At 59.8% G+C, this 19,836-nt stretch overlaps 1 protein-coding gene across 7 annotated transcripts in view; it reads left to right on the top strand.

Annotated features, from left to right (window-relative positions):
- The window catches only part of PARVB (parvin beta), a 104,205-nt gene that overhangs the window by 80,528 nt on the left and 3,841 nt on the right, over positions 1-19,836 (top strand). For 3 of the 7 annotated variants that reach the window (XM_058741065.1, XM_058741070.1, XM_058741071.1), the window contains exons 7-12: positions 886-944; positions 3,342-3,361; positions 9,000-9,061; positions 11,606-11,674; positions 14,567-14,668; positions 19,285-19,357. In XM_058741065.1, coding sequence (XP_058597048.1) covers positions 886-944; positions 3,342-3,361; positions 9,000-9,061; positions 11,606-11,674; positions 14,567-14,668; positions 19,285-19,357 — 385 coding nt within the window. Of the gene's footprint in view, positions 1-885; positions 945-3,341; positions 3,362-8,999; positions 9,062-11,605; positions 11,675-14,566; positions 14,669-18,918; positions 19,039-19,284; positions 19,358-19,454; positions 19,586-19,836 lie in introns of those variants that run through there. The other 4 variants (XM_058741068.1, XM_058741067.1, XM_058741066.1 and 1 more) reach the window with 4 other exon arrangements.

Raw genomic sequence — 19,836 nt, 5'->3', positions numbered from 1 at the left:
AGCAACAGACCCTCGCCTGATGCCAGGAAGGAGCATTTCCACCTGCCGGGTCAAGGCCGAGCTCCCCAGGGTAACGGAGGGGTCAGATGGCTTCGGAAAACCGGGACCAGCCTGAGCCTTGCAGCCCGCGTTAGTAACGGAGGCCAGAAGTCCTAGTAATCAAGGGGTTGGCAGGGCCCCAGTCTCTCTGAAGCCTCCAGGGGAGGATCCTTCCTTCTCTCTTCCAGCTTCTGGTGACTTCCGGCAGCCCTCGGCATTTCTGGCCTTGTAGATGTGTCCCCCCAGGCTCTGCCTGTGTCGTCACATGACCTCTTCCCTCTCTGCCCGTGTGTGTGTGTGTGTGTGTGTGTGTGTGTGTTTTCTCTCATAAGGACTCCAGTCATGCTGGACTTAGGACCTGCCTAGTCCATTATGGCCTCATCCTAACTAACTGTGTCTGCAAAGACCCAGTTTCTAAACAAGGTCACGTTCTGAGGTTCCGAATGGACATGACTTCTGGGCAGGGGGGCACCTGCCTCAGTCGAGTGCACCTCCCTATGTTGTGTTCCTCGTGCCCCTTACTTACTCCCCCAGCGGCACGGCACCGGGGAATCCCTTCGGGAGCTAGGGTTTCCCCTGAGACCCCCATAGCTGCCAGCTCTTAGCGCAAGGTGGAGAGCCTGGGGGGAGGGGAGGGGGCAGTTTCCAGCCACTGAAAGGGTCACCCGCTGTGGCCACCTGCAGTCCACCTGCCGTGGGCGTGGCTCAGATGCTGTCCTCAGGCGGACTCCTGGCCCCAGGGCCATCTGCACACGGCTCACTTACCCTGCCAGTGATGCCCTTCCTCCCGTCCCCTCTGCCTGCCCACGTATTTGTATATTTATCTGTTCGTTTTGGGCTTTGCAGAAGCGGGAAGGCCTGCTGCATTCCAGCCACATCACGGAAGAGCTGACCACAACCACCGAGTAAGTGGGCCTGTGGGAGCCGGGGACCCGCATGTACGCGGGGGGCTGATTTCTGCGCGACACCCCCCGCCACCCCCCCTGCCAGCCTTAGGATGAGATTTTCATGCAAGCCCTGCCCTAGCTTTATGTCCTGCGTGTGCTTTCGTCAAAGATTTTTTTTTTTCTCATGAGGAAGGGCAAGATAGCAGTTTGGTTTGGCATTTATTTAAACGTTTTTAATGTTTATTTATTTTTGAGAGAGAGAGCGTGAGTGGGGCAGGGGCAGAGAGAGAGAGGGAGACACAGAATCCGAAGCAGGCTCCAGGCTCCGAGCTGTCAGCACAGGGCCCCACGTGGGGCTCGAACCCACGAACCGTGAGACCACGACCTGAGCCAAAGTCTGACGCTTAACCGACTGAGCCACCCAGGCGCCCCTGGTTTGGTATTTAAATGAGGAATTCTCCCAGATAGAAAAATAAATAATGTGCGGTACAGGAATTAGAACGTACTTCGGCTGCCCCAAATCGTTTCTGGAAAGACACAGAGAATAATAAGTAAAAACGTAACTGATCACATTCAAGATCTCTTTACGAGGAAGAAAAGGAAAAGGGGAACTTGAAACATGGGGCTTTTGTAGGGTAGGTATGCCAAAGTCTTCAAAGTTTTCTGTGTGAGAACAGAGTTATTCTCCAAAGCCTTTGGACTTTTATTCCTTATTTTCGAAGGTGATCTTAAAGAATGTAGAGAGGGGGCGGGAGGGAGGAGGTGTTCAGAATGGTTAGGGACCCCTTGTCCCTGCATCCGCTCTGTCGGAGAGGGAGCCACACGTCTGAATTAGAACTTGCCTTTGAGAGAGTGCCGAGCCGTCTCTCGCCTCTTAGAGAAAGCCAGAGGGCAATTTTTAAGAAGTCTAAAAGGCTTCAAAATCTATTGAAACTAGCAAATCGAATGGTAAATTTTGCGTGTGGCTTTTAGGAGCCCCCACGACACCCCGTGAAGGATCTTTAAAATTCACTTGCGTTTGTGCCTCTCGACCAACCCTGTCTCAGATGAAACAGAACATTCGAGATTGATCTTCTCGGTGAACCCTCCCGCTCTGTTCACGGAGTGATTAATTACTGTGTCACGAATTCACGGACGGTCTCTCAAAACTTGAGGCTGACCCAGGAAACCACTCCCGGCATGGGGGCTGGCGAATTGGGGAGTCGCTGCCCGGAGGCCTGATGTGTGGCCTGATGCGCGGCGTGTCTGTTCCAAGCCCGTGGCAGCGGCGGGGAGGGGGAGAGGGGAGACCCGGGCCAAGGGCCGTGGTGCCCAGCCTGGCACCTCTGGTGGGCCTATGGCAAGCAGCCCGGCCTGTTTGGGAGCCGCAGGAAGGCAGCTTGAGGGGAGTGAGGAGGGGGGTGGCATCTGAGTTATCCACAATTGGGTAGCAAGCCACCCCGAAACCAAGTGGCTTAAAACACCAGGCACCGTATTTGCTGACAGTGCTGGATCAGACTGGGCAGGTCCTCATCTAGTCGGGGGGGTTGGGGCTGCCTGGGTGGCAGGCCTCTGTCCTTCCATCTGTCCCTCGTCCTCACGGGGCTGGGCTTCCTAACTTTCTTCCCATTTCTTTTTCTAGAGGCCACGCTGAGCTCACCTCCTCCGGGAAGCCCTCCGCGGTTGCCCAGAGGAGTGGCTGGCTTCCTTTTAGTGCCCATGGGTGCCCATGGGCCGTGTTGAAATGGGGGTTTATGAGGGCAGGGCCATGGCATTTATTGGTATGGGGTGATTATTTCTTTATTTCCATGGCTTGCGCCTAGTAACTGCTCAAGAGAATGTTTGTTAAGTAAGACAGAGCCAAAGGACTTGAGCGTGGAGGGACTTGGGGACGAAATAAGGACCTCCGTGCCTCTCCGGAAGGTCGATGCAGGGGGAGGGCCTGCGTGCTGGAGGGACCAGCCTCTGTGCCTTGTGGCTTCAGCGTCTGCAGGCAGGAATCGGGGCCCAGCCTGCGCTTCTTCAGGATTCTTCCGTGACTCCCTGAACGAGAGGTGTGCTGGCTCCCTGCAGGGTGACCCTTGCGCGTTAAAGCTTACGGTTCGGCGGCTCCAGGAGACCCGTTTTCTGCTGAAGCGTTCTATTAACCGCTGCCGTGATGCAACTTCCCACCAATGGCAAATGGCATCGAAGGGATGGTTTGAAGAAAGGTGGCCGTTTGCTGCCGATCTTGTGCTGACATTTAGAAATCCACACGAGCACCTGCCCTTTGTAATTAGAGGGGCAGAGACTCTGTCGAAACGGGATTTACCTCTTTATAAAAAGCCCCTCAACGGGGCAGCGGGGGCTGCGACTTCTGCGTTCCCTCCATCGTGGCCTCCTCACGTCGCGTTCTGAGCGACCCCTCTGACGGCTCCCTCTCTGTTCTGTTTGCAGGATGATGATGGGTCGCTTTGGTAAGTAAGCGTGGGGGTGGGGAGGCCCCGGGTCACGGGCACTTTGGGGCGGTGACGGGAAGCTCACGCAGGGGGGCAGGGCCGGCAAGACCCGGTGGGGTTTCCTCCCGTCGGCAGCGCTGGGTCTCCGAGGAAGAGTGTGTGGGTCCCCCTGGGGTCTGTCTGCTTCTCCGAGATGCCACCGGCCGGTGGGAGAAGAGTGTGGTGGGGGTGGCATGTGAAACGGGGCTGGCAGGGGGTGGGGGGTGTCTGGGATGTGGCAGGTGCTCCCTGGGACGGGGGGCGTTTCCAGTGGCCGTTCCCGGAGAGCTGTCCCCTCCCCTCCGGAAGCATGGCACGACGCTGTCTTCCTCTCAGCAAGAGGTGGCAGATACAAGGACAGCTTGGGGCGGCGTTCAAACCCTCAGGGGTGGGAGGCCCCCAGCTTCTCAGCTGCAGCCAGAGGCCGACTGAGTGGAGCTCCTTGCTTTGGGGAAGATTTCAAAACAGAAAGCCCTCCACCCCCAAATCGCATGTTCTCCAGGGAGCACAGCTGTTAGAAGGAAAAGTGGAGGGGCGCCTGGGGGGCTTCGCGGGTTAAGCGTCCGACTTTGGCCCTGGCTCGTGAGTTCGAGCCCCGGGTCAGGCTCTGTGCTGACGTCCTCAAGCTTTCTTAAGTAGGCCTTAAGCTGCCCTGGGGAAAATCCCAGTCTTTGCTGTTTTTTTTTTTTTTTTGTTTTGTTTTTTTGAAGTAAGCAGTTCAGTCCTTTTTAAATGTCTTTATTATTTTTTAAAGGAAGGGAGAGAAAAGGAAATCCTCCGGTGCTGAGGGCAACAGGGCGACAGTGAGAGGAGCTCAGCCCGCAGGGCCAGCGAGGGCACCTGGGGCGGACACGTGTCACGGCAGCTTGGCCCCCGCTGCCTGGGCGGGGGACACAGTGTACCCTTGTGTCACCTCCCTGTCACTCCTGTGTGGGCTCAGACCTCCGTGGAACTGGGGAGGTATAGAGGCGATAAGAGCGGGCCCTTCAGACCGTTGTTAAGTGTCTTTGATTTTCTGCACGTTGTCACGTCCCTGTTTGGCGGGGGCCCAGTTGGAGGTTTGGGGGCCCTGGGGAGAGTCTGCTCGGCAGAGGGGGTGGGAGCCCGGCCGAGAAGCCCCCGCGACCCTGCCAATGGCGCAAATGGGGTGCAGGACCGTGATGCCTTGGGAAAGGGCCAGGTGTCACAGTATGAAAACTGGACCCGGCTGCTGTGCCGGTGGACACGGGGGGCGTGTGAGCCTTCAGGGGCCGCGGAACCACGAGAAGCTGGGGGAGTCGTTGCTACTTTATAGGCTCGCCCTGCTTAGGAAGTGCACGCAGGCTATTAGCGGGGGACAGGCTGTTCCACCCCCAGCTCCGGCTTCTGCTGGCGCAAGCTCCGAGGTCCCCTGGGTACCCAGATGGCAACCTCGGCCGCAGCTGGGCCTCTGCTGGCTCTTCTCCCGTGGGACCCTCGGGGTCCCCGACAGCCCTTGGCCCACCGAGGTCTGACTCTCCTTCCCCCCCGGGTCCTGGTCCCTGGCTCACCCCTCGAGCTGGAGTCATACTTCCTAAAGCGCCCCCCAACCCCTCACTCTCCTCCTTACCCCCCACCTTGGCTTAAGCTAAAGCCACAGCCCTCGAAGTGGCCCCCAGACCCTCCTTCGCACACCCCTCGCCTCCTCTCTGGCCTCCTCCCTCCCCCGGCCTGTCTGCCTCCTGTCACGCCCCCCCACCCCCACCCTCCAGCTCTTGCAGTGCCCTCTTGGAATGCTCTCCCCCTGGATTCCCCCACGGGCTCACTCCCCAGCTCCTACCCAGGAGGCCCTCCCTGACTGCCCTGCCCCCACCCAGCCTGTCTCTTCGCTCCCCTCGCTGGTGCTCCCAGGGAGCTGCCACTACCTGTCAGACTCCGGGAGCCCTCGGCGCCCTCCTTCTGTGCCTTCACACGAGGCCTCTTGAACTGTAAGCATCCTGTGGGCTGGAGCTGTGTTGTCCTCAGCGTGCATCCCCCTGCAGCCTCCAGCCCTGGGCTGCAGACCTGCCGGGAGCTTCCAGAATACCGGGTGGACCCTCCTTGGCTATTGTCTGCCCGCTGGGCTTTGCGGGGAGGGGGGGGGTCCTGTTCAGCACCTGTTTTTCACCTGGGCGCCCTGAGCTCGGGAAGGAAGGGGGTCGCCCTACCCCCCCCCCCCCCCCCCCGCCAGGCCCCCCTTCCGTGAGTCACCACTGTCCTGGCTGAGGTGGGCTGGGAGGCCCTTCTCCCCAGAGGAGCTGGGAGCTGCTGCTTGGTCTCCATGGCAACAGGCTTGCGGGCTGCCTCTCCTCTGCGGCAGCCCCTCCCCTGCCCTGGGCTTCGGGACAGGGGAGCAGCTCTCCTCTACCCCCGTCTCCTCCTCACATCCCCCGCTTCCTGCCGACAGAGCCCCCCCTTCCCCCCCACTGCAGCCCAACTGAGCCACCTGTGCCCCTCCCGGTCGCCACCCTCTGGGGCTCCTCGCCCTGCCGGACCCAGTCCCTCTGAGCCTCCTTCCCAGGCCACGCTGTCTGCACCCCGCCCTGGCTTTCTTGTGCTTCTTTGTGTTTTCTGTTCCCTCTGTCTGGAATGCCCTTCATCCTCCTCTTGTCCCAGCAAACCCCCGCTCGACCTCAAGGCTCCTGTGTGGGGCCTCCCTCAGGCCCCTGGCCCTCTGTCCCTGGGGGCCTCCAGGGACCAGGCCGATAACACCAAGGGGGGAGCGAGGAGAGCATCAGGTGATACTGTGACCCTCAGCCTGTGTGCCGGGTCACGGGGGGGCGGGGTGGGGGGAGGACAGACAGGGGCGTGTCCTGGTTGACTTGACCTCTCTCTGTGTCCTTTCTGGCTCCTTGTGGGTTCCCGCTCTCTTTGTGCTATACCTCAGTTTCCCCGTCTGCCTCCACCCAGCCTGTGCCCCTCCCAGGGCTTTACCTCTGTGACTGTCCCCAGAGTCTGCAGAGGGACATGAGGCTGGGGTGGGGCAGAGAGGGCAGCTGGGGCCCTGAGGCAGTGGGCTTGTCCCTCTGTCCTCTGTTTCATTCCTACTCCAGCCGTGAGGTGAGGTAGGGACTATCGTCACTCCCACTTTTACGGAGAAGGAAACGGGTAGGAAGGAAGCAACTTGCCCGAAGTCCGGGGACTTTGAAGTCGGGCGTCCGGGATTTGAAACGGGATCTATTTTCATTCCTGAGGCCAGGCTTCCCTCAGGGGTGCAGCGGAGGCTGGCCCGGCCGTGCTGTGTGGTGTCGCCCCTGTGCCCCCGGTGCAGGTAGGGGTGGCACAGGGGCGGCAGGGCTCTGCACCCTCCCGTGGCGCCCCTGCACGCCTTCGCTCCGTGAGCCCAGCGGTGGCCCAGCTAAATATACGCGGCTGACGTCAGGCTCCGCTCTGCTCCCAGGGTTCTTCTCAAGCTGCATTTAAAGTTTGTATTTTGCTTTGTAAAGATGTAGCTTTTCTCTTCCCCTCCTTAGCAGGCTGTGGTATTGAGCCTAATCTGACTTAAGGGATTAGAAAAATAACGTCCGGCCGCCTTCACAGAAGAGCTAGAGGAGGGGCCTCTGCAAGGCCGGGCCCTCTGGTTGCTGGTGGCTTTTAGGCAGACGAAACTGGGTGGCCCTCTCCCCAAGCACACGCGCCCCCCCCCTCCCCCCACGGGTGCTCATGTACACAACATACTCTCACATGCACACACTAGCCCTTCCATCTCTCCCTTCCTCCTCGCCTCCCACCTTCCCTCTCCCCACCCCCGAGGCCGAGGGGGTCGCTACCTGGGCTGGGCTGGGCTGGGCTACGAGTTGCCTCCCGGCACCCTCGGCCTTGGACTTGGAGCGCTTTCCTCTTGGGGCCAGACCGCGGGGAAGGACCGGGCCGCCTCCCCCAGGAGACCTGGTTCTCTGGCCGGCGTGGGTGTCGGCCTGCCTTCTGATTTCTCCCTCTCTCCCCCTCCGTGGGTCAGGCCGGGCAGTCCTGAAGCTGGTCCTGGGTCAACTCTGGTTCTGGGCTCCCGGCCATCTCCAGACAGGCAGTGGAGACTTCCTGCTCCCACCCCACCTGATCCGGCTGGGCTCCTCAGCCCCCAGAACGCCGCGCTGAGGTTTGCCCCCAAGCCCGTGCTAGTAATAGAGGGCCTCTCTGCTGGCTGGGGTCCTCTGAGCATATGTTGCCCCAGGCACCTTCAGGGAACAGCTGGCTCCTGGAAGACAGAAGTCGGGGCCCCAGGGCCTTCCAGATGCCCTCCTCCCTTTCCCCCTCTGCCCTGCCAGGGAACCCCCACAGCCCTGCATCCACTCTGAGGCCTCAGTCTCCCTGCCTGGTGCAGCGGGCTCCATCCGGCCTCCATGAGGCCCCTGCCATGGCAGCAACAGGCTAGAACCAGGCACCCGGCCCCCAGCCCGCCCTGCTCCCTCTTATCCATTGAGAGCCATGGTGACCTGGCCTCCAGTGGCCTTACGTCAGATGGATTCTGTGTTGATGTGGAGGGCATGGCTGGGCTCTTGAGTAGCAGAGCGGGTTAGGGCTCTCCTGGAAGAAGGCAAATGGGTGGGACATGATGGAACAGGCCGCCTCAGGCCCTGCAGATGTCCCCGCGGAGGGGGACACCCCCCCCAAAGAATTGCTGGGGAGGGATTCTGGAGCCGGGTCTCCTGGTTGGTTCATTTGCTCTGAGGCAGTGCAGGGAACAAGCGAGAAAGGTGTTTCAGCCAGCAAGGAGTTGAGAGTCCAGCAGATGATATCCAGCAGACACGTAAACATTAGATGTCCTTTCAAGTAGTGAAAGCCCACTAGGGTCAGCCCACGAGGGTCAGAGGACAGAGAGCGGGTGTGGGGCCCTCTTCTAGATGTGGATGGTCGTGGAAGGCTCTCCGGGGAAGTGATATCTGAGAGCAACCTGAAGGAAGTATGGCAGGTGGACAGCGGGTGCAAAGGCCCTGGGGTGGGCCTATGATGGAGGAGCGGCCTGGAAGCCAGGGAGGGTGCGTGTGTTGGGTGGGGAGGGGTGACTGTGCCTGCTGGATCCCGTGGGGCACGGGAGAGGGAGCGAGCGACAAGAAGCTGTTGGAGAGTTTCGGTCAGGGCAGGGAACGGGAGGGGCAAGACATGACCCAGTCTACCCTTTAAAGGGCTCGCGGCACCTGCTAGGAGCAGGGATCGGAGGGCTGGGAGTAGAGGAGGGAGGCCAGGTAAGGAGGAGGCCGCCGCCACGTGAGGGCGGTGGGGCAGGCGTGGGGCTGGTAGCCGGGCTGGTGGGGAGACGCGCTCAGAGGCTCCAGCGAGATTTACTGGTGCGCGTGGCGAGTGGGGGGAGAGAGAGGCAGACAAGGATTCCTGGAGTCTGAGGATGTGATGGGGGCGGGTGTTCAAGTGCCGCCCGTGAGTTCCATGTTGCAAGACAGAAACTGACTTAGAGGAAGCATCTTTTCCTTGATTTTGTCCCTCATCTGTGCCTGCCCTCGGGCTCTGGTGGGAATGAGGGGGATTCTAGGCAGGTGAGAGTGTCAGAGGGGGCGGGACATCCCCGGGAGGCGGGCTCCGAAGCTGCCCGGTCCCCGGGGATAGGCGGCCCGTGCGTTTCCATAAACCCCACCCTGTGTCTCTTCCCCTGCGCCTGTCCACGCAGAGCGGGACGCCTTCGACACCCTGTTCGACCACGCCCCGGACAAGCTCAGCGTGGTGAAGAAGGTAGGCTCTGGGCTGGGCTCTTTCCCTCTGTCTCCAGGCTTTTTTACAGCGTGAACTCGGTGCTGGGAAGAAGGTGGGAACACGTTTGCAATCTCTGAAATGTTTGCCACATGGATTGAAGTGTAATTATAGGCAAAAACGTAACTACAGTGCATAAAATTAGCACCTTTAACTCAACATCTCCGCTCCCCGGGCGTCTTCCTGCCCGCCCCGCCCGCTCCTGTTGGGTGAATTATCCCGCCAGTGCCAGTGTGGCGCCTCGTTCCGACTCGGGGCTCTTTCTCAACGTGGGAATGTTTTCAAGCATGTCCACCTGCTGGCTCTTGCAGGCCTCGTTGCCATGAAGCTGTATTCCCAACCTGCCCGGTAAGCAGGCAGGCCTTTGCCGGCCGAGCTGCTCTGTGCGTGCACTTGGCCCATGTCCCCCACCCCACGCAGGAGCGCGAGGACAGGCCCCCTCCCCGCCCCGCCCCCAGCCCAGGCAGCCTGCGCGTAAGACCCTGGATATGGAACAAACCGTGCGAACCGAGACTGGAGTCAGGGGCTGGGGAATGATGAGCTTCCAGGGGGATCCGCCAGGAGGGATTGTTCTCGCCCAGAAGGAATCGAGACCCAGCCCACTGGAGTTCTCTGAGCGCCTGCAGACTCCTCCCTCGAGGAGGCAGCGGGAGGGTGGATGTGCTTTCCGCCTTCCTGTGAAATCCAAGGAGCAATCGTTTCTGCCCTTGACCTGGGGGAGAGAGAACAGGTTTCTTAATGCAGGACTTCTCGGGGCCTTTAATATGCTGCCGTGCATTGGAATTCTCCAAGAGGGGGCTTGGTAGGAAGCATTTTCCAAACTTGTTTGTCGATAGTGACATCTGTTGATCCATTTATTTTGTTAAATACATTAAATTAAATTCCTATGGAGCCCACTTTTGGAAAATGCCGGTCCAGCCTGGGACCATGAGATTATGAGTTCTTGGAAGCACTTTGCAAAAGGCTGGCACAACCATCCCAGTGGTCCTTCTGGGGCGGAGCCTTCTTAGCATCCTTGGGTCACGAGTGGCCTGCCTTGGGGCCTCAGAGCAGTGCCCCTCCCCCCTCCCCCTGCCACACCTGGCCCCCAGCAACCCTGACAGAACCGTCTGGATGCACAGGGAGATTCAAATCTGGCTGCCCCATCTATCAACTGCGTGACCTGAGGCAGACGATAACCCGTACCTCAGTTTCCCCGTCTGTCAGGGCCAAGGCAGGACTCCCCTCTCCGGGGCTCTGTGAGAGCAGAATATAATCAGGTCCAGCAGAGGCCTAGCACGAAGTGTATCAGCTATCGCTGAGTACGATGTGGCGTAAGGTTCGACTTTCAGTAGATAGGCCATTAATTCATTCTTTGAAAAGACATGGTTTGGGGCCCTGGGGACCCCAGTGATGACCAAGACCAAATCCTTTTATCTGCCTGACACCTGACAGCTTCCTGCTTCCAGCCCGGCCCTTCCCCACCCCCACATCGAGAGTGGCCGTGTTAGAGGCTGCCCGTACCCCAGAATAAAAGCCGGGAGACCCTGCCCCCCTCTCCGGGGTCACCCCTCCTGCTCTCTTCCATCCCGTCACATCCAGCTGCAGCCTGAAGACCCCGGAGTGTTCGCGGCCTGGGTGTCTGCTCTGCCCACCCCCCGCTCCCATCTCCCATCCGGCCTGCCCCCTCCCTGCGCCCACTCAAAGGCTCCCTCCTCTGGCATCCTCGGGGGTCCGGGGTGGGGGGGCGGTCCACACGCCTGCCTCTGTGCCCGGCAGACCTTCACGTCTTTCACATGCTTTGCTCTGGCTTTTGATTTCTCTTGTCGCCTCCACCAGCTGTGTAGGGAGAATCCTGCCACAGGCTTTCCAGGTGGGCCCCCCCCACCCCCCCCCCACCCCCGTCTTACGGTCTTCGTGTCCCCAGCGCCAAAGTGCCTGGCACGTAGCGGCTGCTCAGTAAATCTGGGGAGCACGGATGAGGACGTGGCATCGTGTCTGGGGTGGGGCTGGTGTTGAGTCCCCATCGGCGCTGGGATTTGCTGGCTGAGAAAAGTGACAGGTGACACGTAAACGTTTGCTGGCGAGAAGTCGGTGGCCCTGCCTCCCTGTGATCAAGCTTACTGAAGTGTCCTGAAACGGACGAGTGTGACCCCTCTCAGCCTTTGGTTGTTCGAGGTCACATCTAGGATACATTTAAAAACGTAATCATCTTCCCCTGACGGTGTTATCCTTCTGAAGGGCGCTGAGGATTCTTCTCGAGGATTGTTAACTACGTGTGTGTGTGTGGGGGGGGGGTGCTGGGCGGGGAGCTGGTGGATAGAGATGTGAGTTTTCTTCTCCAGCTGGGATAGATTTAGGCTTTATTCCATTAAAACTGAGGGTCGCTGTAAGAACGTATCATTTCCCACATGAGCCTTTCGTTGTAGCAAACAGATTAGGGAAGCGTCTTACAAAGCCAGTGACGGCCAGTGTCACGGCCGTCCCGTTGGACGGGAGGTACATCTCTTGCTCACGGTTCCTGTCTCTCTCTCTCTGCCTTGACAGTCTCTCATCACATTTGTGAACAAGCACTTGAACAAGCTGAATTTGGAGGTGACGGCACTAGAGACCCAGGTGAGCGGTGTTTGGGTTGAAGCATGTGTCCCCGTTTTCGGCCAGTTTTCGGATCCCGGGTGGGCCACGTGAGCAAGGCCCGTGCCGTCTTGTTCGTCTGCAAGGAATGCCCACCCCACAGCCGGAAGAGCTGGCCCCCGCTGCTCTGGCCTTCTCTCGGGGCCTCTGTCCTAATTTCCTGGGGCTGCTGGAAGAAAGAGCCCCAGACTGAGTGGCTTCTACCTGAGACATTTACGTCCTCACGGTCCTGGAGGCTGGACGCCCCAGATCAACGTTGGGAGGGTTGCTTCCTCCTGAGGCAGTGAGGGGGGCTCTGTGCCAGGCCTCTCCCCGGCTGCCCGGCGGGGCTGCTCGTGATTCTTGGCTTCCGTCAGGTTATAGATGCCCCACCCCGTCGGGTTATGGATCTCTGCCTTCATTGTCACATGGCATCCCCCCCGTGTGCGCGTCTGTGTGTCCAGATTTCCCCTTTTAGTAAGGACACGGGTTATGTTGGATTAGGGCCCGTTCTAGTGACCTCATCTTTAACTCAAGTTACTTTAGTAGCGACTATTTCCAAATAAGGTCATGTTCACGGGTTCTACGGGTTGGGACTCCCAGCACGTCATTTAGGGACGCACAATTCAACCCGTAACACCCTCTGAGTTGCCACCCACCCTCCCCCCCCGCCCCCCGCCGAAGGGCATTTGCACGTGCAGGTTTTTCAGTTTAGAACATTCCATCCCCCACCCCCCGCTTCTGTTCTCCATCACCATCCTTGTTGAGCAAGTGCTCGCTGAATACCCGTCCAGTGACTGTGCACAAAATATGGCTTCTGCAGGAAGTGTATAAAATATACTCCCCCACCCCCTCGGAGCTAATCACATAGCGAAAATATGTTTCGGGGACTCAGCAGGCATTAAGCACAAAATATAATTTTCCCAGGATTAGCTGGGTGCTTGAATTTGTGGAGTCTTTGTAAAGTTCTCGGTACAGATTCCTCCCGCCCACCGCTGATCCTCTTAAACCCCTGGGTGATTGCCTCCCTCCGTTCCTGTCTGTTTCTTTACCTTTTCTCATTTGCTTTCCTAATTAAAAAAGTAATTCAGGTTCATTGTAGAATGTCTGAAAACGCAGATAAGCAAAGCAAATAAAAATCACTCCTAATCCCGACACCCAGAGATCGCTGTGCTGAGGGTTTCGTTCCGGACCTTTTCTCTGCACGGCTGGCTGATCGTGGACAGTGCGGGTCCGTATGGGAAAGCCAAATGGTCCGTTTCTAATGAGTGTGTTTATTTGCGCGCTGTTTGCAGAGACATTCATTGTTGTTGCAGTTTACCGACATTGCACCCCTCGCCTCTCAGTCCTTGCTGTTCCCGAAGGGTCCTAACACGTCATCCTTTGTCCCTCCCCGTCTGCCCCCTTCATCGTCTCCGGACCTCACTAACCACAGTTCACGGTTGATGTGTATTCTTCCAGATGGCTCTTACGCATAAATGTTTTTTGTTTTTTTTTTTTAACAACAACATATCATACTGTGCAGCTCTCTTGTGATGTGGTTTGTCACGATCTCGCGGTCCGTGAGTTCGAGCCCCGCGTCGGGCTCTGTGCTGACGGCTCGGAGCCTGGAGCTGGCTTGCGATTCTCTGTCTCTCCCTCGCTCTCTCTGCCCCTCCCCCACTCGTGCTGCCTTCTGTCTCTCAGAAAATAAATAAATAAACTTAAAAACAGTTGAAATTTAGGAACTTCCGTCTTACACGATGACGTGAGTTCCGGGAACAGACGGCCGTGATGGTCGCACGCGGTGCGAACGGACTCCGTGCCGCTGAGAAGCGGTCGAAATGGCAGATTTCACGTTATGTATATTTTCCCGCCATGAAAGAGGATGAGTCGCAACATTCAAACAAAGAAGTGTCTCGTTCCAATGGGTGTCGCGGCCTGTCGGGACAGCACAGGCTCAGACACCCGGAGGCTGGGGTCCTCTCAGGGACTGGCCCTGCAGGGGACCCAGCAGGTCTCGACCCTTCAGAGACGCCATCTCTGTCCTCTGTGGGGATGGCCAAGACCCCCCTCCCCCCCCCCCCCCCCCCGCCCCGGGGCCTCCTGTGCCTCTCTTGTCCCCCCGCCCTCACTGGTCTCCGCTGCTTTCTCTTTCAAAGCTGGAGCTGCTCCCTGGCTTATTGGGGTGGGGGAGGGCTGTCTGCCAAAGAGGGGGGGTCTTTTGTTCTAGATGCCCGGTCCCCCTGCTGTGGGGGCAGGTGCTGCTGGGCCGGGTGGCAGGGAGAGGGGCCGGGTGGGGGTCTTGAGTGCGGGCCGCAGCCCGACCCAGTGGCACCGGCGTTCAGGGCCTGGCTAGGTGCCCACGTAGATGGACACACGGGAGCTCTTCGTCACCGGGGCTCGAGCGTGGGAAAGCCTTGTCTGGCGCCGTGAGCACAGCTAGAAGAAGGTGTTCCGTCAGCCGCCAAGGTGAGCGGGCGGAACGGGGCAGCAAACCCCACGCCAAAGCGTAGGGCCCCCCCCGCCCCTCATGGGTGGGTCACGGCGGCGGCTGACTCTCGTGGAGCGCTCACCCCTGCCGGGGCCGCCCGTCCGCATGCCAACCCTGAGAGATGGGGGGCACTGTTCCCCCAGGGGCAGCGGTGGCGGGGGGGGGGGTGTCTAGCAGCCGGGCCGTCCGTTTCTAGCGCCGTGGCCCTGACCGCGTGGACGTGCTGCAGCCCCAGACACCTGCACGGCCCCGTCAGTCCCGAGCCAGACGCTCTGCGCCCGGGGCCTTCCCCTGATGGCGGGTTCCGGCCCGAACGAGGGACGGAGCTCTTCCCTTAAGACGTCTTCCTTCTCTTGAACGCGTGTGGAAGGTTTGCCCACCCCGTGTACGGCCCCGAAACCTCACCGAGTGCTTCTCTGCAGTTTGCAGATGGTGTCTACCTGGTGCTGCTCATGGGCCTCCTGGAGGACTACTTTGTCCCCCTGCACAACTTCTACCTGACCCCAGACAGCTTCGACCAGAAGGTACGTGTGTGCTCTCCGTCCTCAGAGTGGCCCGGGAACGTGCTCGTTACCAGGGCACCTCTGGTCCCAGCTGCTTCCCAGGTGCCGTTTTCAGTGGGGGCTCAAGGTCCCACGGGGCGGCTCGGGTACCGCTGTCCCCCGGCTCCCCGTTCCTAGGCAGTTAACTTGCTTTTCTGCTTTTTCCCCATTAAAATAATAGGGAGGGGCATCTCGAACGTGTGTGAGTGTGTGTCCGTCCTTGTGGATTGTTTTCTAGGAAAATTCCCCAAATAGGATCATTTGGGTCCAAGGGCCTAACCTTTGGGGCACCTGGTCAGTTGAGCGTCTGACTCTTGATTCCGGCTCAGGTCACGATCCCAGGGTCGTGGGATTGAGCCCCGCGTTAGAGTCCGTGCGAGCGTGGAGGCTGCTTGGGATTCGCCCCTCTCCCTCCGCCCCTCTCCCCGCCTCGCGCTTTCTTTCTCTAAGATGACAGAAAAAGGGGCCCAACCCGTGAGCGTGGGCCGCCGCGTCCCCTGTGTCACTGCTGTTTGCGGCCAGGCGTTTTTGCCTCCTGCTCAGGGCTTCCTGAAGGTCAGCCCCTCCAGACAGCGGCTCGTGCGTTGCCTTGCGAAACTTGGCTTGCGGGGCCGTTCAGATTGCTTTGGACTCCCAGGCATCTGTCGTCTTATTTTCCCAAAGCGCTAGACCCGTGAGTCAGAGAGGCGGACAGCGCGAGCGGGTGACGGCAGCCAGGGAAACATCCGACGGTGGGGCCGGGGCTCATCAGTCCGCGTGCTTCTGGCCACCTTGCAGGCCGTTCGCTCGCGGCCAAATGTTGTTCCTGCCTTGCTGCCGAGACGGACTCAGAGCAGAGCAGAGAGGTCCTGGAACGTTTGAGCCGCGCTGAACGGAGACAGCACGAGCAAGAGGGAGCGAGCAGAGCTCCCAGCAGGAAACAAGGGTGTCTGTGCTGTTGGTCCAGAAACGAGCGCGCAGATCACTTGCTGAAGAGGCTCCTGCGTTCCCAGGCCCGACGTGGCTGGTCGCAGACGCGTTGCTTTCTTTGTTCAGGTTCATAACGATGCTGGCACGCGTGGTTAATTGAGCCAAGTGGCTGGAACCGGGCTTCTTTCCGAGCTGAGGCTGTGCGAATGGCCGGGGCACCATCTCCCCGGCCCCGGTCTTATTCCCTTTGAAACAGAGAGGAGAGTTTTTGTTGGTTGCTGGCCTGGCCTGGGAGGCGTGAGAGGCCCGAGTGACCGACCGCCTTCGCCCCTGCGTGAGAGCCGTGAGGGGAAGGCTGTGTCAGGGGACGGCGTCCGGCACGCCGGGAGCCCCTTCCCCCTCAAGGAGTGGGGGGGCCCTGGACGCAGCTCTGTGGGCAGCTGGAGCCCACCTTGGGGAGGATGCTGGGATTCTGGTGGATTCTTCTCTGGCACCCCTGCCCTCCCCCGGATCCTCTCCCTGCTCCTCCTGGGGAGTGATGGTCACCACGGCAGCCACTGGCAAGTTCTTTGTGCGCTCGCTGTCTCCTGGTCATCAGGACCAGCTCACGGGCAGGGGTGTCTCCCACAGCATAGACCTGAACTCGCTCTAGGCTGGTCCGCGCACCCAAGCTCTCCAGCACTGCGTGTAGATGGGCAGGTGGGGCGGGGCTGCTGGGGGACCACCCACAAAGTATCCGCTGGGGGCCCGGACTCTGGGGGGCGCGTTTGCTCCAACCCTGAGAATGTAGCAACTCTGTATTTCCAGGACGAGGGCGCTATGGTTCAGTGAGCAAAATGAGAGATGTATCAAGGGCTGCTCTCCCTAAGCAGAGTGAGGACCTGTGTTTTTAAACAGTCGTACTGGATTTTAAAACACGAGACCAGACGGCTCAGACGCCCTAGGCTTCTGCACACAAACAGTACCCTTTGAACTGAGCCGTCGGTGCGACCAGTGGCTTTTTGTTGTTGTTGTTTTTTAATTGTTTGAATGTTTATTTTTTGGAGAGAGAGAGACAGAGACAGAGTGTGAGCGGCGGGAGGGGCAGAGAGAGAGGGAGACACAGAATCCGAAGCAGCTCCAGGCTCTGAGGTGTCAGCACAGAGCCCGACGCGGGACTCGAACTCACGGACCGCGAGATCGTGACCAGAGCCAGAGTCAGATGCTTAACTGAGCCACCCAGGCGCCCCTTTGTGTTCTATGATCTTACTCTGTGTAAGATAGATCTTACTCTGTGTAAGGTAGCCACTTTGCTGAGTACCCTGCACCCATCAGTTGTCTTTCTGGAAGACTCCACGGCATCCCTTTCTGTGGGGACTGCAGTGCATCCTGGAGATCCAGCGGTGGTTCTTAACGGGCGTTCTCAGAGCGCTCCTTTCCTTCTGTCCCCCCATCTGATTCTCTCCCTCTGGACAAGGAAACAGAATCTCAAAAGGGCTGAGACGCAGCCCAGGCTCACATAGTCAGCAGGGCAGAGCTGGAAGAGCCCACTCCTATTCTGGAACCTTCTATTCCTCTGTCACTTGGCCAGGTTTTCAAAAATCCTTTGAATTGCAGCGAGAAAGGATTGTGGGGCGTCCTGGCCGCGTGGAGGGCTCCCAGGGGCAGCGTGGGGCTTTGGGGCACGGCGTGGGGCCTGGTCCCCTTGGGCCTGGAGAGCTGTTAGCTTTTCTGTCTGCCCCGTTCCGGGGGGCCCGGGCTCAGGGGGTCGCTTCTCTGCAGGTAGGAAAGGTCAGTGGAAGCGACGGCGTGGCTGAGACGAGAGTAGGGTGGTGGTGACTTCCTGTCTGGCAGTTTCCTCAGACTGAGAAGGAAGCGGGAGGAAACTTGCCCTGCTGAGCCCAGTAGCTGCAGGGAAGGGGGTCTGGGCGGGAACTGCTCTCTGCAGGAGCACTTTCGAGGAGCCGCCTCTCTCTCTCTCTCTCTCTCTCTCTCTCTCTCTCTCTCTCTCGGAGTCTCGGGTCACGTCCCGCTGTGTGGCGAACGGGGACACTCGTCCTGTTCGTTCCCGGCCTCTGCTCGGGAAGGACCCTCGGGCCTGGAAGAGGCCGTGAGAAGATGTCCCAAGTCGGGCCAATCGAGGAGCCTTCCAGATCCAAGTCTTCTTCCTGTCTGTCCCTCTCTGCCACCCTGTCTCCGTCGCGACCCCAAGCCTGTTGTGCCCGTGTGGAGTAGGTGGGCTGGACGGTGCCGGCCAGCATGGGAAGGGGCACAGATCAGAATCCTGCCTCCGGCTCGTCCAGCCCTGAGCCTCGCTTGGCACAGGCCTCCTAACCCATCTCAGCCCCGGGGCCTCCTTCGCAAAGTGGCCGGGACATAGCCCCCAGCCCTCCTCCGGGCCGGCTCCGTGCACCTCGGGCTGGGCGTCCGACATCCTACCTGGCCTTCCCGTTTGGCCTTTTCCGAAGGCCTCGGGAATGGCCGCGGACCCTCCGGCCCCCTCCATCTGGCCATTTGCAGCCCCGCCCAGCCCTGGGTGTGAACGGCCTGTCCCCTCCACATCGGGCCCGTCCCCGACCTGGGCCCCTCCGCCTGCCAGTGCTACTGGGGGGCCCCAGAGGCCCCTCCGCGGTACGCTCAGCTGCTGTGCGTTTGCCAGCTGAGGGTTATTCTGTCACACATCTTTTTCCTGGTTAATTATTAAAACTAAGTAAAATGCTCATGTTTCTGGTTCATTTACACTGAAATCCTGAAGGTGTTACTGTGGAAAGGATGTTTGATTACTCAGAGCCCCGGGGTCCTTTCCAGCTCTGACTCTGCTCTGTGTTTTATTTTTGGTGCCCCCTCGTCCGATCTCTAACAACCTTTGCGCTCGGGAGACGGCTGGCTGTGCTTTGGTCACCCTGCGTCTCTGTGATCCGGGTGGATAAACACAGCAGACAGGGTGTTATTTTCGATCTCTTCACGACGTGTTAGCAGAACACAAGCTTTCAGCGTCCTTGCGGGCCGAGTGGGGCCTTTTCATTTCGGGAAGATTCCACGTGTGGGTGGGGTGGGGGCGGGGTCCGCCTTCCTGTGACATCCAGCAGGTGGAGGCCAGCACCAGGGGGCCCCACTGCCTGTCACCTGCAGCCACCATTGTGCTGGCGTCAGTCCCAGCAGCGTCCCCAGTGCCTGCCCAGTGCCTGGGCCACCGCTGCCCCCGAGGCCCGTGTCCTGCCCGGCTACGCGCACAGGCTCTGTGTGTGAGGCCCTCCCAGCACATGGTGGGTGGCCGCTCGGTGTGCAGGGCTGAGGGCCTCTGGGACGTGACTTGTCCTCAGTGAGCCTCATTTCTAAAACAGGGTCACTGCCACTTCTCATCGTGTGGCCCTCAGCAGAGCCGGCCCTTGGGGACGCCCGAGCCCTTGAGGGCGGGTTTTGTGCCTTCCCCCCCTGCACCTCTGAGCTGCCTCTGATCACTGGTGAGGGCAGTGAGAACCATCTAGTAAACATCTCCACCCTTCCCTGCTCCCCCGCCCACCCCATGCCCTGCCCCTGCCCGCCCGTGCCCTGCACTGGGCCGCTTGGGTCCCAGTGGATGTGCCAACTCCAGGGCTCCCTCTGGCCGCGTTTGTTCCCACCTCGTCCTTTCAGAAGAGAAGCAGCGGGCAGCGGGCGGGCCTGGGAGCGGCTGCAGAGCCTGACCCCTGCTCTTGCTTCCTGGGCAGGTCCACAACGTGGCGTTTGCCTTTGAGCTGATGCTGGACGGAGGCCTCAAGACCCCCAAGGCTCGCCCTGAAGGTAATGCCCTGCCCCCGGCCCTGCCTACCCCAGCCCCGGTGCCCCCCGTGCTCTTAGCTTTGGGGACCAGGACCCGGAGAACTGTGCTGGTTTTTAGCAGCCCCTTGACTTGGAGGGCGTGGCCTCCGCCCACGAGCCTCAGGACCTTTGTCCCCCTGCGGGTGCCAGCGCTCAAGCTGAAGATGCTCTTTCCTGCCTTGAAAGGATATTAAAAGCTTGCTGCAGTCAGATGACTGTTGGGTTGATGTCCCTGACGGCCGGCAAAGGGCAGGGCTTGTGAACGGGGACGAGGCGCAATCATGCTGTGTGGGGGTCTGAATAGCCGCAGGGAGGCCCGGGGAGCCGGTGGTGTGGCCACCTGAGCAGGGAGCCTGGGGGACCAGGAGCGGGCCTGGTGCCTTCCTCGGACCTGCCCATTCACAGAGGGCATCGGGCCTGTTGGCCGCCTCCGGCTCGGTGGCTCCTGACCTCCTGTCACT

This window comes from Neofelis nebulosa, chromosome 8 (assembly GCF_028018385.1).
Source record: "Neofelis nebulosa isolate mNeoNeb1 chromosome 8, mNeoNeb1.pri, whole genome shotgun sequence".
NCBI lineage: Eukaryota > Metazoa > Chordata > Mammalia > Carnivora > Felidae > Neofelis > Neofelis nebulosa.
The sequence above is the reverse complement of the archived record's forward strand: the minus strand, read 5'-3'. Positions and strand labels throughout refer to the sequence as shown.